Source organism: Metopolophium dirhodum, chromosome 1 (assembly GCF_019925205.1).
Source record: "Metopolophium dirhodum isolate CAU chromosome 1, ASM1992520v1, whole genome shotgun sequence".
In the NCBI taxonomy this organism is placed as follows: domain Eukaryota; kingdom Metazoa; phylum Arthropoda; class Insecta; order Hemiptera; family Aphididae; genus Metopolophium; species Metopolophium dirhodum.
The window spans coordinates 60,788,374-60,814,592 of record NC_083560.1 but is presented as its reverse complement, the minus strand read 5'-3'; the positions used below and the strand labels follow the sequence as shown (position 1 = coordinate 60,814,592).

Genomic DNA, 26,219 nt, shown 5'->3' with positions numbered 1-26,219 from the left:
TTTCGAGCATACATTTATTTAAAAATTGTTCATTATAATTGTTATTTAAAATTTTTTAATGACAAGTGCAAGAGTGACGTCGACGTGAAGAAATTAATTTTAAACTACTATGTTCCTACCTAATTTAAACAAATGAGTCTTTATATAATAAATTCTATAAACCAGAATCGTCGGGCGGCAAACGAGTTATCGACCTTGAATATAAATGCCAGACTGTAATCACGAAGGTAGTACGGATATTATTCTTGAAGATATTATTTTGTAATAGGTAGGTACATGTAAGTCGTTCATAGTCCTGTGTTAACGTTTCATTGTCATATTTTACTATTTCTCCATCGTAGTATTGTAAATCTTATACAGTAGTTTATATTATACAAACAGTGACAAGGTGTTAGGCCATATCGTTTTTATGTTAGGTACCTATATCTTCGCTTGTTCGTTTGGTTTTTGATCATACGTATATAAAGCGCCCAGTATGATTCATCTTGAGTCCGCTACGAATATCTATATCTCGAAATTACATCGTGTGAAACATACATTTAATTTTATATAACTTCTTACTTTTTTTTATGCGTTTCAAAAATTTAAAACATCTCATATTTTATGTAAATCATGTTCCGTTTCGTGAATTTTTTAATTGTGTTAAGTAGCGTTGTGACCTGTGTCAAAGTGTTCGCTGCGAAGCAGAGTCCTCCTCATATAGTTTTTGTGTTGGCCGATGACTTGGTAAGTGTTTTAATAAAAAAAAATCTCAGCTATACAAATAATACAAACATAGAATATAGATTATCTATAGGACTGGTATCCTAGTCTCCTAGTGACCTTTAAGTCCGACAAGACTAAAATATTCATCGTAAAAAACTTGGTTCAGCCAGGTCGACTAAAAATATTTTTTAAATATGTACCTTACCCGAATATATAATAAATATAATATATATATTTATTAATAGGTATTTAATTCAAACTAAATTATTTTAGATTCTGCGCGGAGTGATGTATGAATTGATTTATAAGTAATGTGTTTTTTTAACTTATTTTTTGTAGTCAACAATTATCATAAAAATTAATTAAAATCGAAATTTTTTACGCAAATTCAGTTTTTGACACATCGATTTTGTTAATTCGAGTACCTCAAAAAATAATAACCGTAGTTATTTTTACTGAATGTTTAAATCACCATTTTCCATATGCCATAAAACGTTAGACATTCATACGTAAATTAACGAATTATCATTGAACGATTTTCTTATTATGTTGTAATTAAAAACCAAAAACCGTAGTTACATGATATTTTCATCAAGTGCTTATTTTATCATTTTCTATACATGGTAAAATTTACAAAATAATTTGCCCCTTTTTGAGTTATTTATAGGCATTAGACATTTTAAATTTTATTTTTTTTTTTTTTCTATAAATGTCAATACAATTTTTTTCATATGGGTCAAAAATCTTGAAAATTTAATGGAGGGTTTCTCATAATTTGTTACAATAGCAGTTGAAAAATAAATAATGTTAATATAGATATTTTTAAATTAAATTAGGTCGATCACTTTTCATAATTTTATGATTGAGTAAACATAACATGATTGTGCACAACATTCATATTGCTTGTTAGTTTTAAAAAAAATGATAATTGTCTTATATATATCTATAATAGGTATTGATTTATTCACACTAATAATAGGTACCTACTTGGTAATTAGTTTATAATGATATATTTATTTCGTGCCTTTAATTATACGTTTACCTATCTTGAAGCAATAAACTGTTTATAATTCCTTGCATATTAAACAAAATATAGTACAAGGTGTTATGGAAATATTATAGGTATATAATACCTTTTTGTACTACAATGTTGTAGAATTATAATACATAATATAGGTACTACCTATACATTAGCCGAATTTCATAAACTATCGTGTTGTGCTTTCCCAAATATAAAACGGTAAATATGCGCAACCGTGTTGTGATTTTTGCAGGTTAAAAGGTAAAAAGTGCGTAATAATCGTAATGTTGTATGTCACCAACGTGTACTGCTCAAATTAATTTGGCACCAAACTTGAATTCTGCAGTCTTCGGTTTAGGACGAGTTGAATTAAATAGTATTCAATGGTCGGGCTCGATTAAAGGTCCTCTGCGCCATAAGTACCTACTTATCTACTGGCGGGATCATGTAAATTCCACCGATTTTCAGGTAGAGTCGATTTTTTGGGTGGCTTTATAGCACTTATAAAATTACAAATGTATATTTTTCTTGACCCGAAAAAATAAATGTCAACTGAAATATTAATTAAAAGTTAAAACTAAATTTGTTAACAATGATTAAGTGAAATTGGGAAAATGTAATACCTATACCTACCTATTTACACGTTTATTAGAGCATAACGTCAACTTTACTAATGTATTACTATTATATAGGTATACTATTAGTATTATATTATTACCATCATAATCTAAATGATAATAATCAATAAAGTAAACATTTACCAATAAAAATTTTAGTCTATTACATTGTACTAGATGTATAATTCATTTAAGTCTTAAATTGGGAAAAAAATTTATTTCATAATAATCAAATTTTATTTAAACTTAAACTTTAATTTTTAAAAATAAAATTACTTAGAAATTAACTATGGTAAAGTTTACGTTTATTTACAGGTCAAAAGTTAATAGATACCTGTGGAATTCAAATGTTTTTACAAATAATAAAATCGTACTGGTGGGATTTACATATGAACAAAAAAAATATTTAATCGGTGGAATTTACAATCGTCCCTACTGACTACTGTTACCTATAGTCCTATAGAGGTACATATTTATTTATGTTAAAACTGAAAATTCAATACGCACTATACAGGGTTGGAACGACGTCAGCTTTCATGGTTCGAACCAAATAAACACTCCAAACATCGATGCACTGGCATATGACGGAATAATTCTAAACAATCATTACAGCGAATCTTTGTGTACACCGTCCCGGTCGGCATTGCTTACTGGAAAATATCCTATTCATACGGGTTTGTTATTGATTATTATTATTATCATCATTATTATTGTAGTTGTTATTGTTATTACTATTATTATTATACGACTTATACTATGTATATCTATGTAATATATATTATAATCATTGTGACACTGTTGATTGTGTTGCTATTTATATAGGTACCTAGTACTGTGGTAGACGGTAGTATAATAGTGGCTTAGTGCTATAAGCGTTATAGGCGCACAAATATATTTTAATGAATTTACAGGCATCATGTAGCTATATTATAATAATTATTAATAACATTATAAACTACTTAACAATAATTTAATACAGTTTACAAACATGGAATATAATATATTACCTACCTTAGCCACCTAGGTACCTATTTTATTTTGTTATTGAGTATTATTAGTTATTAGTATTAGTTATTAAATGATTCCATTATTATAATATTATTATTGTCCACAATATAAATTAAAAGCCACAATCAATACCAACACATTAACTATCGGTATTATAGTCAGTATATTATATACAAATATATATATGAAAGGTGTACCTACCAGAAGAAAACATGAAAATTAAATGATGAAAATACAAACTATTCTTACAATAAATAGTGATAGGTATTTAATGCATTATAATATAATTTATTTTAATACCTTAAAATTGTATATGCACACTATATTGTTATAAAACCTTAAATAAACTATACATAACAATGTTAATATGTTAAATAAAATTTTAAAGTAAAAATTTAAATTAACATACTTTTTTATAACATTTTTATTTAATTTATACTATGTTAAATGTAGCCCAATGTAAGTGGAAATATATGGGATATTCAATTTTAGCCACTTCAAATGTACACCATAATATGTTTATTTTATCAATCCTATACTTGAAAAAAATTTTAAAATATTTTTACCCTTTGTGATCTGGTGTCAGACATTTTCAATTTCCATTTTTTTTTTTAAACAGGTAAATAAATTACTTTATTCACAATAATATCATCAAATATACTTAGTAATATATCATAGGCTGATTGAAATCCTTCGCTCAGAATCATTTTTCACATTTAAATTAACTTTATTTGTTTAACATTTTTATTGATAATCCTTTTTTGTGCCCGAGTTCAGTTCGACCAATTAATTTCAGTAAAAAGGGCAATTCGACTATCCCCACATAGACATAGGTTATAGGTAGGAATACAAAACAAGTTTAGGTGCAATACAATTAACCATAATATACATACGTAATACAACTTAACCTACTTACTATAGTTACTGTTTTAGATTGAATATAATAGGTAGGTAAAAAATACATAATGATAAAAATATTTGTATATAATAATATTTTATAATATTTATTTCTTATAGATTTAGTATTATAAGTTATAACGATTAACATATTTTTAAATTAAAGTTGCAAACAAGTTTTTAGGAAACAATTAACTATTAAGAGCCAACTTTCTTATGGTGTCTCTTGTGTATTAAATAAGGCTAATAGGCTTAAAAAAGTAAATTGTAAAAAAAAAATTTTCATGTTTAGTCTTGCAATGGGTATGATGTGTTTTTATTAATGAGTTGCACTTATGAATTGTGTTTGCACCTAAACAAGATTTTTCTTAGAAGTACTAAAAGCTTTGCATATAGAAATTAGATACACAAATAATACTGGTTTGCTTATGAAACTTGTTTATTTTGTGGGATCGAATGAACTGTTAAGATGATGCCATTTCCGCGTGAATTGTTTCCGTCTTTAAAGTCCCGTTGCCGCGTAGGTACACTTAGCGTATATGAGTTTGTATACGTATATACGTATATATACGTATTGGTTATATAACATAATAAACAAACATCGATATCTGTATATGTTAAACACTGTACGTCTGTATATATATATTATACATATAAAAATATAATATTTATATAAAATGAAAAATGTTTTTTTTGGTAAATTTAGCTTATAATCTATGATAGTAGCACGGCTATCGGCTATCGACTATAATATGAATTAGTGGTAACAGAATTATTGTATAAATTATAAAGCTATTTTATTATTTGTTCAGTTATGTTATCTTTTACAAAAACTTGACAAATCACTTTAGAATTAGTATTGTATTTTAAATTTTAATAGGTATAAAATTTGGCTCCTGCAGTCCAGCAGGTACAAAAGTATATCTGTACAACTGCTTCATAATAGGTACTAGGGGTGCCAGTGCACCACCGTGGAACCTCGTAATTACGTCACTACGTTGGTTTTTTACGATTTTTAATTTTTAAATATTACAATTTGAAAACGCTTAAAAATTAAGACCAAATTCCTTACCTTTAAATTTGATGATAGTTCAATACTCAATTCACTCTGATTTAGATATATGATTATATCAAATTATCAACACAAAAAAAGTTCTGCCCTGCGCAGTTTTGCTATAGTAAATTATACCTACGTTTGTAAGACGAGGACATGTGTTGAGTGTGGAGTCATCTTAACAAATAGTCAATAATATATTGACATGGTTAAAATTATGAATACAACTCATCAGAAAACAATCTATTATGACTTCAGTGACGTATTTATGGGGGGGGGGGGATATGGGGGATAGATCCCCTCCCTTGACCTTTTTTTTAGTTTAGGTATAAAGTTTAAGCTGCAGTACTGTTGCTATTTATATTTTATAATTTTCTTATCCTGTGGGCTGCGAGTGATATTACCCAACAATAACAACAAAATTAAAATAGGACTATATTCGAGAGAAGTCGGGTAAAACCCGCTAGTACCTAACCTATTATACTGTTATATACGTAGAACACGAAACTAATTGCGACAGCGGACAGAAAACGATAAGGAATTCGTAAATTTTAAAATAAATATTAAAAAATGTATGTGTTTTGTGATTATAGACTAGACTTAATGGGTTGGCTATGCTTTCTTGTCACAGAGAGGTCGAAATTACAACAGATGAAGTAATTGATGAGTTGTGCTTAAAAAACAGAAAACTAGAGTTTATTTTATAAATTAATAAAACGGAGTAAAATTAAAATCAATATTATTGTTTTTATTGTTAGCCTTACATGGAGTAACTAACAAAAGGTTGCATCAACACTAAAAAATTTTGATATCCCCCTCCTCAAGAAAATCCTATATACGCCCCTGTATGACTTATGAGAAATGTATGTAATGCTGGAAATAAAAATCAATAGTCAAGATTTGAGATATTTTAAGTTTAGTATAGTAAGCTATATCTACCTATAATAAGATAACTGATCGGATACAAGTTATTAAACCACAAGATAACCCCACACAGCATAAAAATATGTCATTACTATGGTAAAAATATTTTCAGAAAAATAATATAGTTGTCAAAATATTTTAAAAAGTTGCTTAAATAATTAGGAAATATTTTAGTCATATTTTTTGTCCAAGCAGTTCAAATTTTTGAAAATACTTTATAAAAAACATTTACGAAACATTTTAATCATATATTTTCAAAAAACATTATTACGAAACTTTATAAAAATATTAACTCAACATTTTTAAGCAATCATAAAGTACAATATTTTGTTATCATAAAATAAAAATATTTATAAAATATTATTAGTCAAATATTCATTATTCAAGTACTTCAAAATATTCACAAAATATTATCATTTCCCAAATGCTGTGTGGGACATATTTTGTCAAAACGAATATAATAAATGCATAAGGTGTTAATATTGTCGTATATCTTGAAATATAATAACTAGGTACCTATGTAAACACTAAACATTGTAAACATAATTAGTTTTTTAATTAAATGCCTTTAGCTATGGTTATTTTTTGTTTATAACAATTAATCGTTATTATATAAGAAACAGTCAATTTTAGATTCTGAGTGGTGCGATGAATGTATTGATTTTACAATTACCTATGTGTGTATATTTTGTGTCTGTGTACACGATAAGTAATGCAAATAATGGTTCGATTTAAAATATCAGTATCTTTTCCGATTGAAAATTGAATCTAGTTGGTACATTCAGGTGGTAAAAACACTGGGAAAAACAAAAAAAAAATTAAGGACTAACGGGAATTTTTACACAAAATCGGTGTTTGACAAAATCGATTTTGGTTTTTGGTTTAACTCTAAAAAAAATTACCGTAGACACATGCATTTTTCACCGAATGATTATACCTATTAGCATTTTCTATACACATATGTTGACTCATATTGAGCTATTTTGAGCTATTTATAGGCATCTGAAATGTTTGATTTGTATTAGTTTTTTTTAGACTTATTTGTAATACATTCGATATTCTTGTTATGTTGTAATTCAATATTGAATAACAGTAGATACTGGAAATGTACATCATATGTTTACTTTGTCATTTTCTATAATTCATGGAATTTTCAAAATATAACTCATTATGAGATGTTTATTGGCATTTTCAATTTTCAATTTTTTTAGTTTTTCTTTCTATAAATATCAATACAATTTTATTCTTCAGATAAAAAATCTTGAAAACTTAATACAAGTATCCTGATATATTGTTACAATAGCAGTTGAAAAATATTAAAATACATAAGTACGATTTTTATAAGAATTTAAAGTTCAAATGTTGACAATATTTATCAAATTGAGACTTTACTAGTTATTTTGCAGTTAAAAATTAAAAATATGTTCAATTTGTATAGTTAAGGATCGGTTAATACTGTAACCAAAAAATCTAAAAAATATATAAACAGTTTTTTATGGTTATTTTAAGTTAAAATTTAGACAAAATTAGATATTTAAACAAAAAATAACTATTTTAGTTTTGTGTTGTAATATAAAAAATATTATTTGTTGGTACTTGAAACTTCTAAAGTATATTATTATATACAAATATGATAATATGCATATAATATTAATTGAATTTACTGGCTACCGTATTTATAATAACAATAGAAATAAAAAAATATAAACTATCCTAGGCTGACAACCCGTCATTGCTCAGAATCATTTATCGTATAGGTAGGTACAATTATATGATATCATTGAATTTAAATTTAACGCCATCCATTGCAGTGACACACTTTAAACCTATACTGTACAGCAGAGTGTCACCCATTTAACCGCATTTTATATTTAATCATCTAAATTATACTTCAATGAGACATATATGAATAATATAATAATCTGAATAATTATAAAAGTATATCCAAGGGCAAATGTAAATGCGATACGTATCTATATTATTATAATATAGTACCTATACCTAATAAATAGGTATTTAAAAACAAATCAGGCCATTTTATATTATAATATATAGCTTTATTTAATACGATAATATATAATACCATTGAGTATAGTCGTATAGATAGTACTATAGTACTATAGTACTATCTATACTCAATGATAATACCTACCTGTAGTCTGTTGACTACCATTTTATATTAAGATCTTATACACTGACTCAGTGGCATATACATAATGTTTGTACTGAGGGGATCAGAAAAAACCTAGGTATCCGCACATTAAAATAATAAATTACAAAAAATATATATTTAATACATTTTATTTCAAAAAACCACAAACAATATTATAATATAAAATTTAATTTTCTTTTTTTTAGTCAATTCATCAATTACTTTTTCAGCTCATATGTATATCATATATAGCATATATATAATATATATATATATATACATAATATATATACATATATATAATAACTTATAAGACCAAGATAACCTCTATTAGGAAGTGGGAATCTAATACTTACCTAATGATACTTAAAAAATAAAATGTTATACCTTACCACTCGTATCACAGTAAACAAATAGCAAAAATAATCCTACCTTTTTAAATGTATATTCAATTAACTAATTATGCATGAATTATATTGGTACAATTTTAAAAACTATACAAATAGTGTTAAATTTTGACGTCATATTGCCATATTGGATATTAAATATCAATTCCATATAATATATAGCCATATACTTATATATTATATAATAATATTATTATAACAACGATTTCTCATCAAAACCTTTTTTTTTATAGTTTTAATTCTAAAAATATTAATTGTAGACACTCGAAACATTCCCCTATTATTCAAATTATTGTTTTCTTTGCAAAATGAAATTTTAAAATATTTACACTAATTTTAAGCATTTATGGGCATTTTAAATTTACGATTTTTTTTGTTTCTTTTTAATGTAATAAAAATGTTTATGTTTGGTCAAAAAGCTTTAGAATTTAATACAACGGTCCTTATAGTTTTTCTTACAACAACCTGAAATTTTTAAAAATATAAACACATTATTTTTTGGGTAAAACACGATTACGTACAAAGCATTAAGTGTTGTTGCCAATTTTTATACCAGTATACAATACGGCAACACGAGTGAACTAAAAATAATTCATAAATACTTTGCGTTTTTTCATAATCATAAGGCTTTTAAGAAAATTTGTAGTTTATGATGAATTGTTCAGAGCTTTTTGCAGATGGTACATTTCAATGAGCGCCTAAATATTTCTAACAACTTTATACTATAGAGATGTCACGGAATTCAAATTTAGGCATTTTAAAAATAACTTATTGACGATTTTGAATTTTTTATTTATTAATTATTTTATCACTCACGATTTTATTTATATATTACTATTATATTTAGTTATATTATACTGATTATTATAGAATTAATGTACATGTACTTGCTATTTATTAAGTAGGTATATATTATGGTAAAATTAATAAATTTTACAACGTTGCATACAATTTATTACATACGCAATCGTGTTTATTATTTTTTCTCAAAGGTATTTGTTGACCCTTTATTAGTCAATATAAAAATTTTAAATTAAGACATTATATATTATTATTTTCTTATGATAATGTCAGCGCATTGTTTGTTTTCTCTCTCTGGCCCACACGTAACATAGACAAAAAGCATAATCATTATTTTTGTTTTTGAGTAATCTTAGAGTAAAATATTACAAAACCGATAGAGAATAATATTTTTGAGAGTATGACATATCGATTTGTCTAAATATTGTCCCAAAGCAATTTAAACATAATTTAAATTTACAACATATTTTATTTTATTTTGAAAGTCGAATGCAAAGTCAAATAATAATAAAATATAAAACCGATATGTCAAATCCTCAAAATATTATTCCCTATAATTATTGTAATAGGTGATTGTACTCTAAAATAACTCAAAAATCATAAAAGAAAACGATTTTAGGTGGAGAGACTTAACTATGTTGTGCGTGGGTCTGAGAGAGAAAACAAATATTTTGCTGATATCCTTTTAATTTATAAAATTAGAACAATCAGCATATGCACAAATAGCATTTGGGATTTGAAGAGGCTAAAGCCTTACTTTGATAATATTTAATAAGCTGAAAACAAAATGTAGGACATTTTTGGGGGCTTAGCCCCTAAAGCCCCCTCTATTTGTGCCTATGTAACAATGTTAAAGTTCTGATAGCATGATGCCATGATCATAATATGTAACCGCTAACAAGTAAAAAGTGAACTGAAATTGACCGACTCCCGTTGGTTATATAAATCAATATCACTTTTAGTAACCATGGAAACTGTTAGGGGAATTTTCATCGAGAGTTTATTCAGTATTGACGTCGTATGAAACTAAAAGCCAAATGAAGAATATAACTTCTAAGTAATGCAATAATTATTGGAACTACTTTAGAAAATGTTATTAAAGACATCTAATTGAATTAAAAATAAATTTATTGGTGATGAATGATAATCTTTATAAATATAGTAATTAGGTATACCTACTTACTCATTAAGATTAATAATATATGTTTTGAATTAGACAAAATAATACTGACTACACAAAATCTATTTTCTACAAAACGAGTTCACTAGAGTGATTCTTATATTTATAGGGATATTTTTTTTTTTTATTATTATTATTGAAACCTAACCCATAATTGATAAAAAAAAATTACTATGAAATTCAACAAACAATTGTCATAATTGAAAAATGTTTAATCGATCGTATGACCTAAATGAAACGTGTGAAAGTATTCATTCAAAACAAAAAAGACAAAATATTAATTTTACATATTATTATATAGGTAGTACTTATTTATTTAGGTCAGGTATTTTATGGGTACCTAGATATTTTGATTGTAACTTATTAAGATATATATTTTATACAATTATATTATATGAATATGATAGTTTTATTTTTATCCTCAATCATTTTTAGGAATCGCATATAATTTAAATGTATTATAATTCAAATAATAACTATACCTAATTATTTTGATTAAGTTGTTTACTCTTGGTATTTTTTCATAACTTCTAATTTTATTTTGAAGAATTAAAATGTAGGTAAGTACCTATTTAATATATTATTCTAACTACTATATTACAATATATAAAAACAAAATCTTGAGTAATTATATTCACTTATTTCTATAAGAACATATCAATTATAATAATGAGAAAAATGATGTCATTGTAAATTGTAGAAACCCTATAAGAATAGTTTTTCCTATGCAATGTCAGATAATTGTTATTTTCAAGTTCACATTAATTATACATACGCAGTTCAGTCGAAGTTGGTAAAGCCATAGAGTGACCATCAACGTGCAGCGTTATTATATACCTAATATGAACATATTATGACTGATTAACTTATTATTTTTTTTTAACATAATTAATCAATATTATTGTAATTTATTTAACAATCAAATATTTCTATATTTACTAATGATAACACCGAAAGCTAGAAGACCCTGAATTATAATAATTAGATAGATAGAAAGGTCAGCCTAATGAATATGAGTCACTTAATTGCAGAGCCGTATTGATTTAACTAACATAATATTATAAGCAAAATCGTTGAGTTCTGATAGAACTCGAACAAAAAGATTAACCTACCTGCGCTTGGTGTTGACTTAACATGTAGGACGTAAATAGATATAGTGGATATTTCATAACACGTTTAGGTTATCAGGATTTTTTTATTTAACTAACGAAACTGGCATTATTTCATACACATATATTTTACTATACCTACTTGTCTAATATGTACCTATACACAAACCATTATAGTGCGTTTACTCCACTATTGTATAATTTAAATAATATATTATCGTATGCTCTTGGATGTCTATCTACCATAATCTGTCTACATACGCGTATTTTATTACTTATTGTTTGAGATCTAGAGCAAGGACTTTAATGCATTATACCTATGCATATTTTATCTGCGTAATTTTATTGTACAAACTACATGCTTAATAAGTACAATAAAATACAATTCACAGCGTCTGTGATCAAATACTTAAAAATGTTGGTGCATATATTTTTGAATATTTTGATATTTTACGGGTCTTAAATTTTAAGTTAAGTACCTAATATTTTTGACTCAAATGCATACTTTAAATGTTTATTTGATAAACATATTTCGTAAATAAGGAAATTAAAATTTTAAAATGTAAGTACGTACAGCATTATTTGATGTGATTATTACCTAATATTATGTAATATACTAATATTATTAAAACATATTAATTTAATAAAAACATTTATGTACCTATGCGCTTCGCAGTTAGATGCCCACCTCGCACCTATACCTATATAATATTTTCGTGTATGGTTAATATATCTATTATTTAGTAAATTTGATAACATTTTATTAAATAAGATCTGATTTACTTTATAATAATATCATCTAACTAAATGTTTTTTGTAATTTTTCAGGGACTCAACATAATGTGATATTAGAGCCTGAACCTTGGGGGTTACCATTGAATGAAATATTATTGCCTGAACATTTAAATAAATTAGGTTATGCATCTCACGCCGTTGGCAAATGGCATTTGGGTTACTTCAAGAAAGCTTACACACCAACATACCGGGGTTTTAAAAGCTTTTATGGTTTCTGGAATGGATATCAAGATTATTATACACATATGGTCCAAGCAACTGTAAGTTATACATAATATATATAGGAAGTTAATATATTAAATAATATTTTTAATGTTTCTTATTGAAATATAATATACAAACATATTTATTTAAATTACACTAAATATAACATCATTGTCCATTGAAAATACCTATATGAAGTCTGTAAATGTTAAGAACATTTATTAGTATAGGTAATAAATTAAAGTACGCTACACCCGAATGTGTCTCCGCCTTACAAAATATGTACAACATAGCAAAATCTGTTCTGTGCGGAATAAAACCACTCAGACTGTAGTTATAGTTAAGCCTCCAAATTGATATACAATATAGTTGAGAACTTTATCTGTGAAATATTGTTATTATTTTTTTGATATCGCTTATACAAAAAAAGTTTTTATTTTTGTGTTTTTAACATGATTGATTAACATTTTTTGTAGTTCCGATATCGAAAAAATTCAAACGATATTTTACTTATTTTCACAGCCATAGTTCTCTTTTTTATGTGGTGAATATTTCGTATTATACTTATGACTGTAGCCTTTTCGGGTTTTTCGAAAGTAACAGTTTTTTCTATGTTTTACATTTGTGAAACGGAGACAACATTTTCTGAAAAACCGGTTAAAAGCGCTATTATTTCATATTCGAACACCGAAACCAAAAGCTTTAATTAATGTAATTATACAATTGTTTCGTACTCGACTGATCCTTGTCCGTCCCGCCGTCATCATTCGCTTGTGTCATTATCATCATTCATCAGTATATCGCCTCTATGTGTACCTCGAATTACAAATGTGTGTACCAAATCTTATAACGTATTAACGTGTATTTGAATCTTCACAGTAAAACTTTTTAAATAGGTAACAATATTTCACTAGTCCAATACGCTTTTAGTGTCCATTTAAATTAATATTTTGTTCAAATACCATAAACATTAATCTCATAACAAGGATTTATTGTACTGTAAATTGCAATATAGCGTTATGTTATTGTAAATTAGTTAAAATTACAATTAAATATTAATGTAATCGAATAATTATTTCAACCATATGTTGTATGCAAAAGTAGGTAAAACATATTAAAGTTAACAACACAAAATTAGATTTACTGAACGTAAATTTGCTATATTGTACCTATGTACTTACCTTACACTAATTATACAAATCGGACATATTTTAAGGATTTAGACTCAGCCCTTATTAGATAGCAAAAATCAGGTCTACAGTTAAATAAAATGAACATTTTCAAAAACCGTTCTTGAATCTTGATACTGATAAATTTGTAAAACTGATCTTAAAACTTAAACGAAAACCAGAAAATGTAGAAACTCGTTTTAAAACCGAAACAGTAACCGTTAAAATTTGAAACGGTTTCGACCCCTGCTTGTGCGTATGTACTCTTAATCATTTTTGTTAGTGAAATTTACCAATTTAAATAAAATAATAAAATATTTATCCATCATATAATTATATACCTTTTATTATTTATTTTAAATTTAAGCGAAATTTACGAATAAGTAAAGGTTTCAAAAGTAAAAAAATAGCCAATAGTTTCCAAAAGCGTCGGGAAAAACAAAAACAAATTAAGGAAAACGGAGATTATCACGCAAAGTAAATTTTCGACAAATTCAATTTTAGTTGTTGGTGTTACTCCAAAAAAAAAATAACCGTAGATAGGTACATGACTTTTTCACCAAATATTTATTTTATCATTTTCTATAATTCATAAAATGTTTAAAGTGTTTTGACTCATTTTGAGTTAATTAAAGACATTTTCAATTTTGAATTTAAAATCTAAAAAATATATAAAACAGTTTTTTTATTGATATTTTAAGTTCAAATTTGGACAAATGAGATATATAAAGAGAGAACAATTATTTTACTTACTATTGCAGGTTGTAATTTAAAAATATTATTTGTGGGTACCCATTTAAATCTTTTAAACTTTTTAAGTATATGATTAATGATTATATCGTATACCTACACACATTTTCAAATACAAATTAATTCAACCTCTTGTATTAGTGTATTACTAAGTACTATGCGAACTAAATAGTTCAATAAATTACTTTAATAGCAATAATATCATAAAATATACTTAGTAATATTATAGGCTGACAGATTGTCTTCACTCAGAGTCGTTTTTCGTATGCAATGAATTTATATCATTACCCAGACAGCATTTTGTAATGATTAGAGTTAGGATGTTGATGACTTTTGCATTTTTTTCCTTTTATTCTGTACAATGGTATCCTAGCTAAAAAATTGTTTCATGCTCCCTTGATGCAGAATATTCTAATTTTATTTTGCATTTTTTGCATTTTAAGCTATAAATGCATTTTTTTTTTGTTTTTTAACGTAATTTTTCAACATTTTTAAGTCATTTTTTCATCTTTTAGGGCATTTTTTGTACTTTTTATACAATGTGGGGCATTTTTCACAAATTATAGATTTTAGGGCAAATGTTACACCCAAGTTTGGAAACAAATTTAATTTATTTAAAATCTAACTTTGGATTTGGACTATTAGTAAAAAATAATTTTAATATTATTATTGCGGGGTTTTTGTTGTGATTACATTTATCGCGTTCCGATAAGATTTACTCTTTCAGTGTTATAAATTGATAAAACAAGTGCTCTTTCAGACATACGCCGATCATACACGCTTATCGAGTATTATATTTATAAATTGTTTATTTATTTTAAATTTATTAACTGATCGACGTCGTCGCCTTTTGTTTGATAACATCAGACACATATTAATTGTACAGTGCAACAATGCAATATGAATATTATTATAACATTACCATCTAACACTAATAATGAAAATATTTTTAATATAATTTTTTTTTATTTATATTTTACTTTTTAATTTATTTTTAATATTGAAATTTATTTATAAATTATTTAAATGCTTAATATATTTATAATTCATATTTTAAATTACTATTACACCCATTATTATACCCATATCTCTAAAAAAAATTATTATTTATAAATACATTTGTTCACTTACTTAATTAGTATTTTAGATAATTTTTAAGGTCATTTTTGCACTTTTTTTAGGGCTTTTTTGCATTTTTTTAGGGCATTTTTGTGTGTTTTTTAGGTCATCAACATCCTAACTCTAGTAATGATAATATTATAATAGTATTATAATAACGTTATACTATATTAGTATAACGTTAGGTTAGGTTAGGTTAGATTCGTTATCAGTGGCGTAGTGAGGAACTTGGTGGCCCTAGGGCCATAAGAGACAGAGGCCCCCTTCAACACAGAAATTTAATAATAATACAAATATAAATTATTCAATAATGATTCATGAGTTAATAATAATTATAAAATATATTTTTTATTTTATTATTTATTACATATTTTATTAATAAAAACATATAATATGTTTTAGTATTATACTTAAAAATTAACTTTTCGAGCCTTCATTTGAGCAAACTTGTCAATTACATCTTCTAAATTCAATTGCTGTGCCCGCCTATTCTCAATGGAAATATTTGCCAAACCACTCAGTCGTTCCTCTGCCATCGTACTCCGTAAATAATTTTTTATTATTTTTAGTTTTGAGAATGATCTGCTGCTGCAACTGTAATGGGTAACGTCAAATACAAAATAAAAGCAGTGCATACATCAGGGTATGTTGTTGTAAGAGAAGAATGTTCAATTAATAACATTTCTGCAATTTCTTTTGTTGTTTTTGAATTTTTCAATATTATATCCTTAAAACATGATCGAAAAGATAGAATCTGATGAACAAACTCTGGAGAAATATCGTGGTTATACTTTTTTTGTAGTATTTCTGCTTCCTTGTGTAGTTCCTCGTCGTTTAGTTCTGATAATGAAATAGGTTGTAAGCATTTAAAAAAGTGAGAAACGTAATTAAAACTTTGAAATCTACGTTCCATTTCGTTGATACTACGATCAAGTGTTATATTAAAAATTTCAACTTCAAATTTTTTTCCAGGTGATTTTAATCTTTGGTCTTCACAAAGCTCATCAAAAAACATTTTTTTTTGCTATACCTTTGGTTTTTAAATGTTGGTGTTATGCCCCATGTTTTCGAAAGATTTGTAGCTTCTGTGAAAAATTCCGAAAAATGTCCTCTTATAATTTTTAAATTACTTGTTAATGTTTGTAGTAGTCCTGTAGCTTTGTGAAGATCAATATCTCTCTGTTGTAACAATTGTGAGACACCATCTACTTTCCTTAGTATATCACTTACAAATACCAACGTTAAGATGGCGTGATGACCACCTGGTTTGTTTTTTAAGTGTTACTCCACCAACTGGTAAAATGTCAGTTAAAATTTTCCAGCGTTTTCCACTTAACGCAAAATGAACATATAGTTTTTGTATAATGGAAAAAAAATTTTGAATTTCAATTGAGGCAGTCTTAGTATCATTTAAAACCAAGTTCAAATTATGGGCGTTACAGTGAATATACTCTGCAAGAGAACAATGAGCTTTTATTTTTGTTTGGACACCGTTATAAATTCCCGCCATAACAGCTGCTCCGTCATCACTTTGTCCGCGTAATTTACTAATATCTAATCCATCATTTTTTATATTTTGTACAGTCTGATCGGCAAATCCGGATGCTGAAATTATAGATTTTTTTACACATTTAGCAATCATATCAATTATTTCATTTTGTATAGTGGCACTTAAATAATTGATTTTCTTAGGTCCTCGTTGTAAAAGTTCCGATAATATAGGGTCATACATCCCAAGAAGATCGATGACTGCTAAGAAGTTACCACGGTTTTCACTGTCAATTTTTTCATTGTGGCCTCGAAATGATAGATTTTGAAATCCTAGCGTCATAGTAACATTTATAATACGTTTTATGACTTGCCTCCAAAATCCAACTTCTACGCTAATTTGAGATTTTAATTCTTCAGATAAAGTATTATTTTTTTCCCATCGGTCTACTGTAAGACAAGCGTTTATATGGGATAAACTCTTTTCATGTAATTTAATTTTCTCCGAAATATGTTTCCAATCATTTTTTATTAAACTATTATAGAATGGCAACATTAAACTACTTACAATATCAGTTGTTTCCGCAGGCGTAGATTTCACAGTCGTACTTATACATGAATCTATTTCCAAGATCATCTCTATTCAAAAAATCATTTATTCGAGGGAGTAGTTTTTCTTTTTTAATGCGCTGTTTTTTTAATTTTCTTTTTAAACTTCCACTCAAATATACACGTTTAGACATTATTAATAAACAAAATTGTAAAAATAATTGAAAATATATATTTAAATAATTAGTATCAAGTAAATATAAAATGTAAATATAAATAATAACTTAATATGATTTGTATGTAGTAGACAACCCGACAGGCGACAACGAACGTGTCGTACAAAATACAAATCATAATAGATTAAAAAAACAGATAATAGAACTGCCAACTGCGAAGCCTACATGATGGTGGCTGCTTTAGAAACAATATTCTTAGAATAGCTTATCTATATAACTAACCGTCCGTTTGAAAAACCAGTGACGTTTATTATTAGATAGTAATATTAATATACAAGATGTCAAGATAATGAACGTTACCGCCGCGTACATATTTTTTCGTTTCGTATTTTAGATCAAATTTTTTTCTACGTAAACATAATTTTTAAAAAAAATGTTCAGTATTTTTTTGTATGTAATATTGACTATTAAATACGCCCCTGTTCGTTATTACATTTATTACGTTATTACTATTCATTATTACAATGTTATAATAATATTATTAATCAAAAAATTGCTGTCTGGGTAAATTCAAATTTAACCTTTAACACTGTAACAGCAATCCCTCTAGACACCTACTATACAGCACAGCGTCACCCACTTGCCGCTTATTTTGTTATGTAAAATATTTGAAAAATAATATGATAATGTATAATGTATAATAATATATTATATAGATTATAGGTACTACCTAATACACATATAGAACATGAAAAAAACATTCTTTAGAAACGGTTCTTTTGCTATTCATTATGAATTATGATTTTTGTTAACATAATATTATTTAACTCGAATTATGTTTTTATCTTTGTTTATTATTTGTTGTATTTTAGTTTGCATCTTTTGAAGGGTTTGATATGAGACGTGATTTAAATCCTGACTGGTCAAGTGTAGGGAAATATTCAACACATTTATTCACCAAGGAAGCCACTGATATTATAACGAAACATAATAATTCTGTGCCATTGTTTTTGTACCTCGCCCATTTGGCTCCACACGCAGGCACTTACGAAAATCCATTACAAGCACCCCAAGAAGACATAAATAGTTTTCAATCGATCAAAGACAAGTACCGTCGTAAATATGCTGGTATGACCTAATTAACTATTCATAAATATATTATATTAGGTAATAGGTAGGTTAAATGTAGGTAGGTAGCTACTTACAAAGATACCCAATATACAACAACTAGAATACTAGATAGCCGTCTCCTTCTTATCGTCGTAGTCGGCCGCCAGTTACAAAGCAGGCAATGCAAAAATAATATATAACAAAATAATATTATAACAGTATATATAATATATGTATATAAAAGTAGATATGTATATGAATAAATGTAAAATAAATGTAAATATAGATAGCTTGCTTTATAAATGGCGGCCGACTTCAACATTGGTCACAACTTTAGTACCTATAAACTATAAAGATGGCTAGCTAGTTGTTGTATATATATATATATATATGAGAACTTACGACCTGCTTATCAGTTATCAGGGTTGTATTAAATAGATGTACCTATACATTAATCCGTATAGGTACTTATGGAGTTTCAATTGTGTCTAACTGCATACACAATATATACCCGTACAGGGTATATTGGTAGGGGTTAAATAAGATATATTATATGTTTAGTACATTAATAGTTGGGGAATCATTAAACTTGATGTAAATAATTGGTTAGCTATAGTGCTATACAGATTATGATTAATGATAAATAATTTAAGTCAACAATTGAGGCTATTTATTTAAGCATTTATGGGAGTTTTTTTAAAAACTTTTATAAACTTATCTAAACTTTTTTTTTAATGTTGAAGTTTTAATAACTGTCAAATTCAATGCCTGTTTGCCATCTTAACCGTTCAAAGTAGGAATAATTAAATAGTTATAAACATGACTTAATAATGTTATTTAGCCATGATTATAAATTACAATAAGGAATAATACCCACATGTAGCCACTCTGTATTGGTATACATACTCAGTACTCACATAAATATATAATTATTTTTCTTTGTAAACTTTTCAAATTTGTATTTGTAATTGTTTTGTTTAATATAGTTTTTATATGGTTATATTGTATATCTTAATATAATAATATGTCCTCTAGGAATGATGAAAAATCTAGATGATTCGGTAGCTGAAGTGTTTAACGCATTACATACAAATAACATGCTTGATAATACAATATTTGTGTTTGTGTCAGACAATGGAGCTCCAACAAATGGTATCCACAGGAATTATGGTTCCAATTGGCCGTTGAAAGGAGTAAGCTTTGATTAAGTTAAATAATATTAATATGTTTTTACAACACAATATTTTATAATAGTATAACATATCCATATAATATATAAAAGAACTAGTCGACTGACTATCTGACTGACTGATTCATCATCGCCTAGTCGGGATAAATATATGAAGCTATGAGTAGTGCCGTATGCTAACTTTCATTGGCACCCCCAGGGGCCAGGGCAATAATATTTGGAGCCCCTATTCAACATATATATTTAAACATTTTCAGCCCTTTAAAACGTTACAACCTTTGCAACCCTAGGGCACTTTCCCCATTTTCCCCAACCCTTATTTCAGCTCTGGCTATGAGTATGAAATTTGGTCAGTAGGTTCGTTTTAATATGTAGACTGTAGAAGCCCATTAAGAATGCATTTTCCCAAATTGTAAAAAGAGTGTAAAAATGGAAAACGAAATTTCTTGGTCAAATTTTTCGGAAGAGGGTAAAAAGGGTAAAAAAATTATGTTGGTAAATTTGTTGCCACCGCCGCCGCCTATTAGATGTATATAGGTTAGTACAATGTACATGAATAAGACCATGGATAACTTAGCTAATTTTTCCTGATAGGTTTATTATTGAGTCTGAGAACTATATTGGATTAAATAATTAGTAAAAATTTAAAATACTAACTGTGATTTGTTTTTATTCAAGGAAAAAGCTACACCTTGGGAAGGTGGCATTCGAACTGCAGCATTCGTATGGAGTAAATTATTATCGAAAAAGAAAACGCTTCCAAATCCACTGATGCATATTTCTGATTGGTTACCTACATTATACCAAGCAGCAGGTAAATTATATTTGGTTACATTTCTTATATCAGCTTTGGATGTAGGTACCTACACCTAATTATTCTCTAGTTACAACGCGTAAAGACAAATCGCTGAATGAATCATATTGTATATTAAATAATGTACATTGTGACAAGTTAAGATGTTGAAATATTTAAAACAAAATAATACATTAATACAAATTATAATAGATAGTAGGTATCAACCAAAAACAAAATAAATAATAAATATGATTAGTTGAACAATCGAATATAAATCAGTTAATAAACGAAAATTCCCTGGGCGATTGCCGATTGCCCAGTAACTTTCACACTAATCCGAATTGACACCCAAGTCAAATTAATATAAATAATATCAAATCAAAATATCTTATGGAAATAACTAACATGCAATCGCCCATTGAAGATCAGGGATTTGAAAAATGCTTAGCGATACAACATTTTAAAACAAACAAGTATAAACGAAAATTAGCTGAAACCTAGCTATTTAAGGGGATTTGATACCGTGATTTTCTGTTTTTGTCTAACACACGCGTGACATAGTATTTTAGACGCGTTTTTTGCCAAACATTTCAATTGATCTATTGAAGCGATAAGAATTCTGAAAACAGATTTGAATTTGTCGTCAAGTCTACTTTAAATCGACTTGGCCACATGTTTGATATTATCCCCCAAATTCCAGAAAACGTCATATTAAAAAAGAATATTTAAACATTTTTGTATTTCAACTTTTGGAAAATCTAAAATCAAAAAATCTAAATTGTGGGAAAGTCGATTTCAAGTAGATTTGACGATGAATTCAAATCTGTTTTCAGAATTCTTGTCACTTCATTAGATCAGTTGATATGTTTGGCAAAGAATCCGTCTTAAATTCTATGTCGCGCGTGTGTTAGACAAAAACAGAAAATCACGGTATGGAATCCCCTTAAGTAATTTATATACTTGATCAAATTTCAAAACGGTGTACCGTGTTTCAATAAACAAAAAAAATAAAATACATTTTTAAAAGTTTCAGTAAACTGTAAACCTATAGGTTACGTAATATAATAAATAATACCGTATACGTATAATGTATAATTATTAAGAAATATAAAAAATGGATCGATTTATTCATATAGGTTATAGGCAGGGGCGGTTGGCCAATCGGGAAATCGGGAATCTTCCAAATAGGCTGATTCTTGTGAGCGCCGGTAGGGTCACTATATTTATTATAATATAATTATACAAAAAAAATTATATTTTTATAAATTAAGCATAAAATATATTAAAAAATCAAATACCTACGAAGGTATTGTTTTTAATATCTTAAACTATTGCAATTCATAGTAGGAATTTTGGTATTTACACTATTTTCCTTACGATTAATGCTGATGTATTATTTAGGAATTTGTGGTATTGGTATTTTAGTATTTATATTTTATACTCTATGGTAGAATTCAGTTAGTTGCGTGATAACATTGATAACCTTATCTTATTATTTTTTGTATGTATTTTGATTTTGAACTTTTTACACAAACGAGTTACCGAGTCAGTTACAGTACTTACAGAAGTGTATTTAGTGTAAAAATTCAATTGAACTGTGGAATTTAAATTATGTTTGACGCTGGTGAAAAACGAAAGAGTGGCGCTGAAAACGTACGAGAAAAATATAAAAAAAACTGTTAATGGGACCTATTTACGAGGAACTTTGTTTTACATTTTCAATCCTTAGCTATGAAAGTTGTATATTTTATAAATGTTTAACTACAAAATAATTATTAAATTTTAAATTTGATAAATTTTGTCAAAATTTGAACTTTAAATACTTTTAAAAAAAATTTGAGACTATTTTTTAATAATGCTCTTAAAAATGAACACACATTCTGACATTCGTATATGTATATATATTGAATAACTAGATAAAAATTTTTAGTTAAGGTATTTAAAAAATACAATAAACTTACATTTTTCCGTCCTTTCGGCCCATTACATAAATATGTACCTATATAATATTTTTTAGTGTTCTATACGTTTATACCTAAATAAAATATTTGCAGGTGGAAATACTCAAGATCTAGGTGCTATTGATGGTATAAGTATGTGGGAATCATTTTCAAATAATATAAAATCTCCAAGAAAACAAATATTACATAATATCGACGACATAACTGGTTACGCGGCAATTAGAGATACTAACTTCAAATATATAAAAGGTAAGTTAATAATTTAACTTTCGTGTATTATTTTTGAAAGAAAAAATACTCACTTAGGTATTTCAAAATTCCATAAAAAAAATATAATACACCTATTATATTACGGCATGCACATTAATAGCCAATTAATATAATACATGTGTAATATATTATTGTATTATTATATTTTATATTAACTAAAATAATACATAAACAAATGTAATAAATTATATTGGTAAAAACTTACGCAATAGCCAATAGGTATGCTTTTTATATATTTATATCTTGATATATTGATGTATTTATGTTTTTTTGTAATATGAGCATTTTTTCTTTAATTTCATTTTCGTTAGACTTTCGTTGTGATATCTAATGTAATTTATTTTGGTTGGGTTTGGTTAATGTACTAATTATTTGTTGAATAGTTGATATTGATATTTATGTTTCAACCAAAACTATGAAAATGCAAAATAAAAACTTAAAAAAATAAATAAATTATGGTCAAAGGACACAATTCAGATATTGGATTCAAACATACTCAACTAGAAATAGACACCTTCTATTAAAAGTTAATTATTTCCAATTAATACGAACACATATCAAAGTAATTCATTGTTTTAGTATTGATTATAAATTATACTAATATAATATATCTATATAGCTAAATAGGCTATATAATCTATTTATGCTGGAATCTGTATATGCTATACAAATATAGAATAGGTAATATTTAAGTAGGTACTTACAATTTAAAAAAATTTCATTTTGAATTTTCAATAATAATATGCTGTACCTACCTATTATTTTCATGTAATATTTCTAAACTCAATTTACATTATGGTAATACATTTATTTGTATAATAATATACCTACCTTCAATATACTACAGTGCTTAATTACTTTTCATTATTCTAGGAAGTACATTCTTAGGTTATCTTGATTATTGGTCAGGATCGTTGTCCCCGAGTGCACTCCGTTATAATGTTGATGCTGTATTGAACAGTACTACGGCCGGCATACTGTCACAAATAAATGGAGATAGTTTAACGCCGTCTTTGATCGAGTCACTGCGCAACAGTTCGACAGTACGGTGCGACTTCGAGAAAGACATGAGACCATGTAAGCCATTCATAAAACCATGTTTATTTCACATTGTCAAAGATCCCTGTGAATTGGTTAATTTGAATTACAAGCCCAACAGCAAAATAAGAAAGTTTGTAGAGGCAAAAATTGACTATTTCGAGACATCTTTGGGAAAATTCAGAGAATCTGCGTCCAAGCCCATGAATGTGAGAGGTACCAAAGATGCAAATCCTGCTTTGTACAACAACACGTGGATCAGCTGGGATGATCATCGACATAGTATTTGAATAATTGATTCAACATGTTCACGTTTAAATTATATTTGAATTTAAAATTGAAAAATTGTCAGACTTTAATTTAATTATATTATTCTTATAAGTTATAAGTATCACATATCAAAAACATATCTATAATAAATATCAAAACATTCATTTTATATATTTGTTTATGGCTTTAGGCAGTGGTGTATTGACGGAGGGGGGAGGGAGGATCAAGGGAATCAATCCTCCCCATAGCCCATAGGCTGTATATAATATGCAACATTTTTTAGAGTCCTAACTTAAGGTCTCTAACTTTAAAAGCGGGGCTACTGGATAAAAATCATACCCCCCCCCCCCCAAGACAAAACCCCACTGGTTTTAGGTATTAGTCCATAAACGTTCATACTTTAAAACATTATCTAAAATAAATTATATATTTACACAATAAGCATAATAATTAAAAGTTTTATATTTTTTTTTTTACTACCTACCTACATAGAATTATTTATTATTTATTATTTTCTTTATATTGTTACATATTACTTATATTATAGGTTGTATAATATTTAAATTATAATTTGGTGTGTTAAGGTGTCGTTTGTCATTGTAAATTTGATTTATTAAAATAAACTAAATTACAAAACTACAAGTTTTAAAAGTAGTTATTAGTTACGTCACGCTACGGTACACACGATATACCAATATCCCCCATATCATTTCGACACTCTTTCTATTTTTTTAATCCAGGTTTTTGATTTTTTATTATTTGACAAATATGATATCTAACAGAGATGCTCAAACATTTTTCTTCGGCAGGCTACAATACCAAAATCTTACTTTCGCGTTCGTGCTGACTAGGTACTAATAAAAGAAATAAAAAATGTTGGAATTTAAATATCTTAGAAATAATTTTTTTATATATGATTTGTTTCAACATAAAAATTAACCGCGAGCTGTTTTTTAAACCTTAGCAAACCCCGGTTTGAGAGTTACTGATTTACAACATGATATTATTTCGATAGCTATAATAATTGGTAGCCGCGGTAGGGTATTATAAATAATTCTAACTTTTGATAGTTTCAACGCTATTATAACAAAATTGTCATGTCCATCGTGTATGTTGTAATTTGTACTGTTCAATTAAATTCAATTACGAGAAATAAAATCGTTTCCCAAACCTATAGTAGTCATGTATATGTAGCATTTATGTATACGGAAGGGCCGGGTCCACGAATTATTATTATTTATTATCGTTAGGAATACTCGAATACAATCATTTTTACTATTATACTCTTAGGGATAGGAGTCCGGCGGAGGAAAAGTTCGGGAAACGCTAGTAGGTGTATAGACTATAGACCGAACTTAACGAGGCAAACAGTGGTGACACAAACATTCTATCCAAAAGGGCAAATATTGAAGCTACCTTTCAGTATCCACCTACACATAAAATTAAAACCTGCCAATGTA

General features: G+C 27.0%; 1 protein-coding gene across 1 annotated transcript; it reads left to right on the top strand.

Moving 5' to 3' along the window:
* Positions 1-250: 250 nt before the first annotated feature.
* Positions 251-24,928, top strand: LOC132936132 (arylsulfatase B-like). The gene is made up of 8 exons (XM_061002817.1): positions 251-726; positions 2,858-3,017; positions 12,704-12,930; positions 18,998-19,253; positions 20,271-20,428; positions 21,103-21,238; positions 23,275-23,430; positions 24,325-24,928. The coding sequence occupies exons 1-8, from the start codon at positions 613-615 to the stop codon at positions 24,777-24,779; spliced, it is 1,662 nt and encodes a 553-aa protein (XP_060858800.1). The 5' UTR covers positions 251-612; the 3' UTR covers positions 24,780-24,928.
* Positions 24,929-26,219: the final 1,291 nt, after the last annotated feature.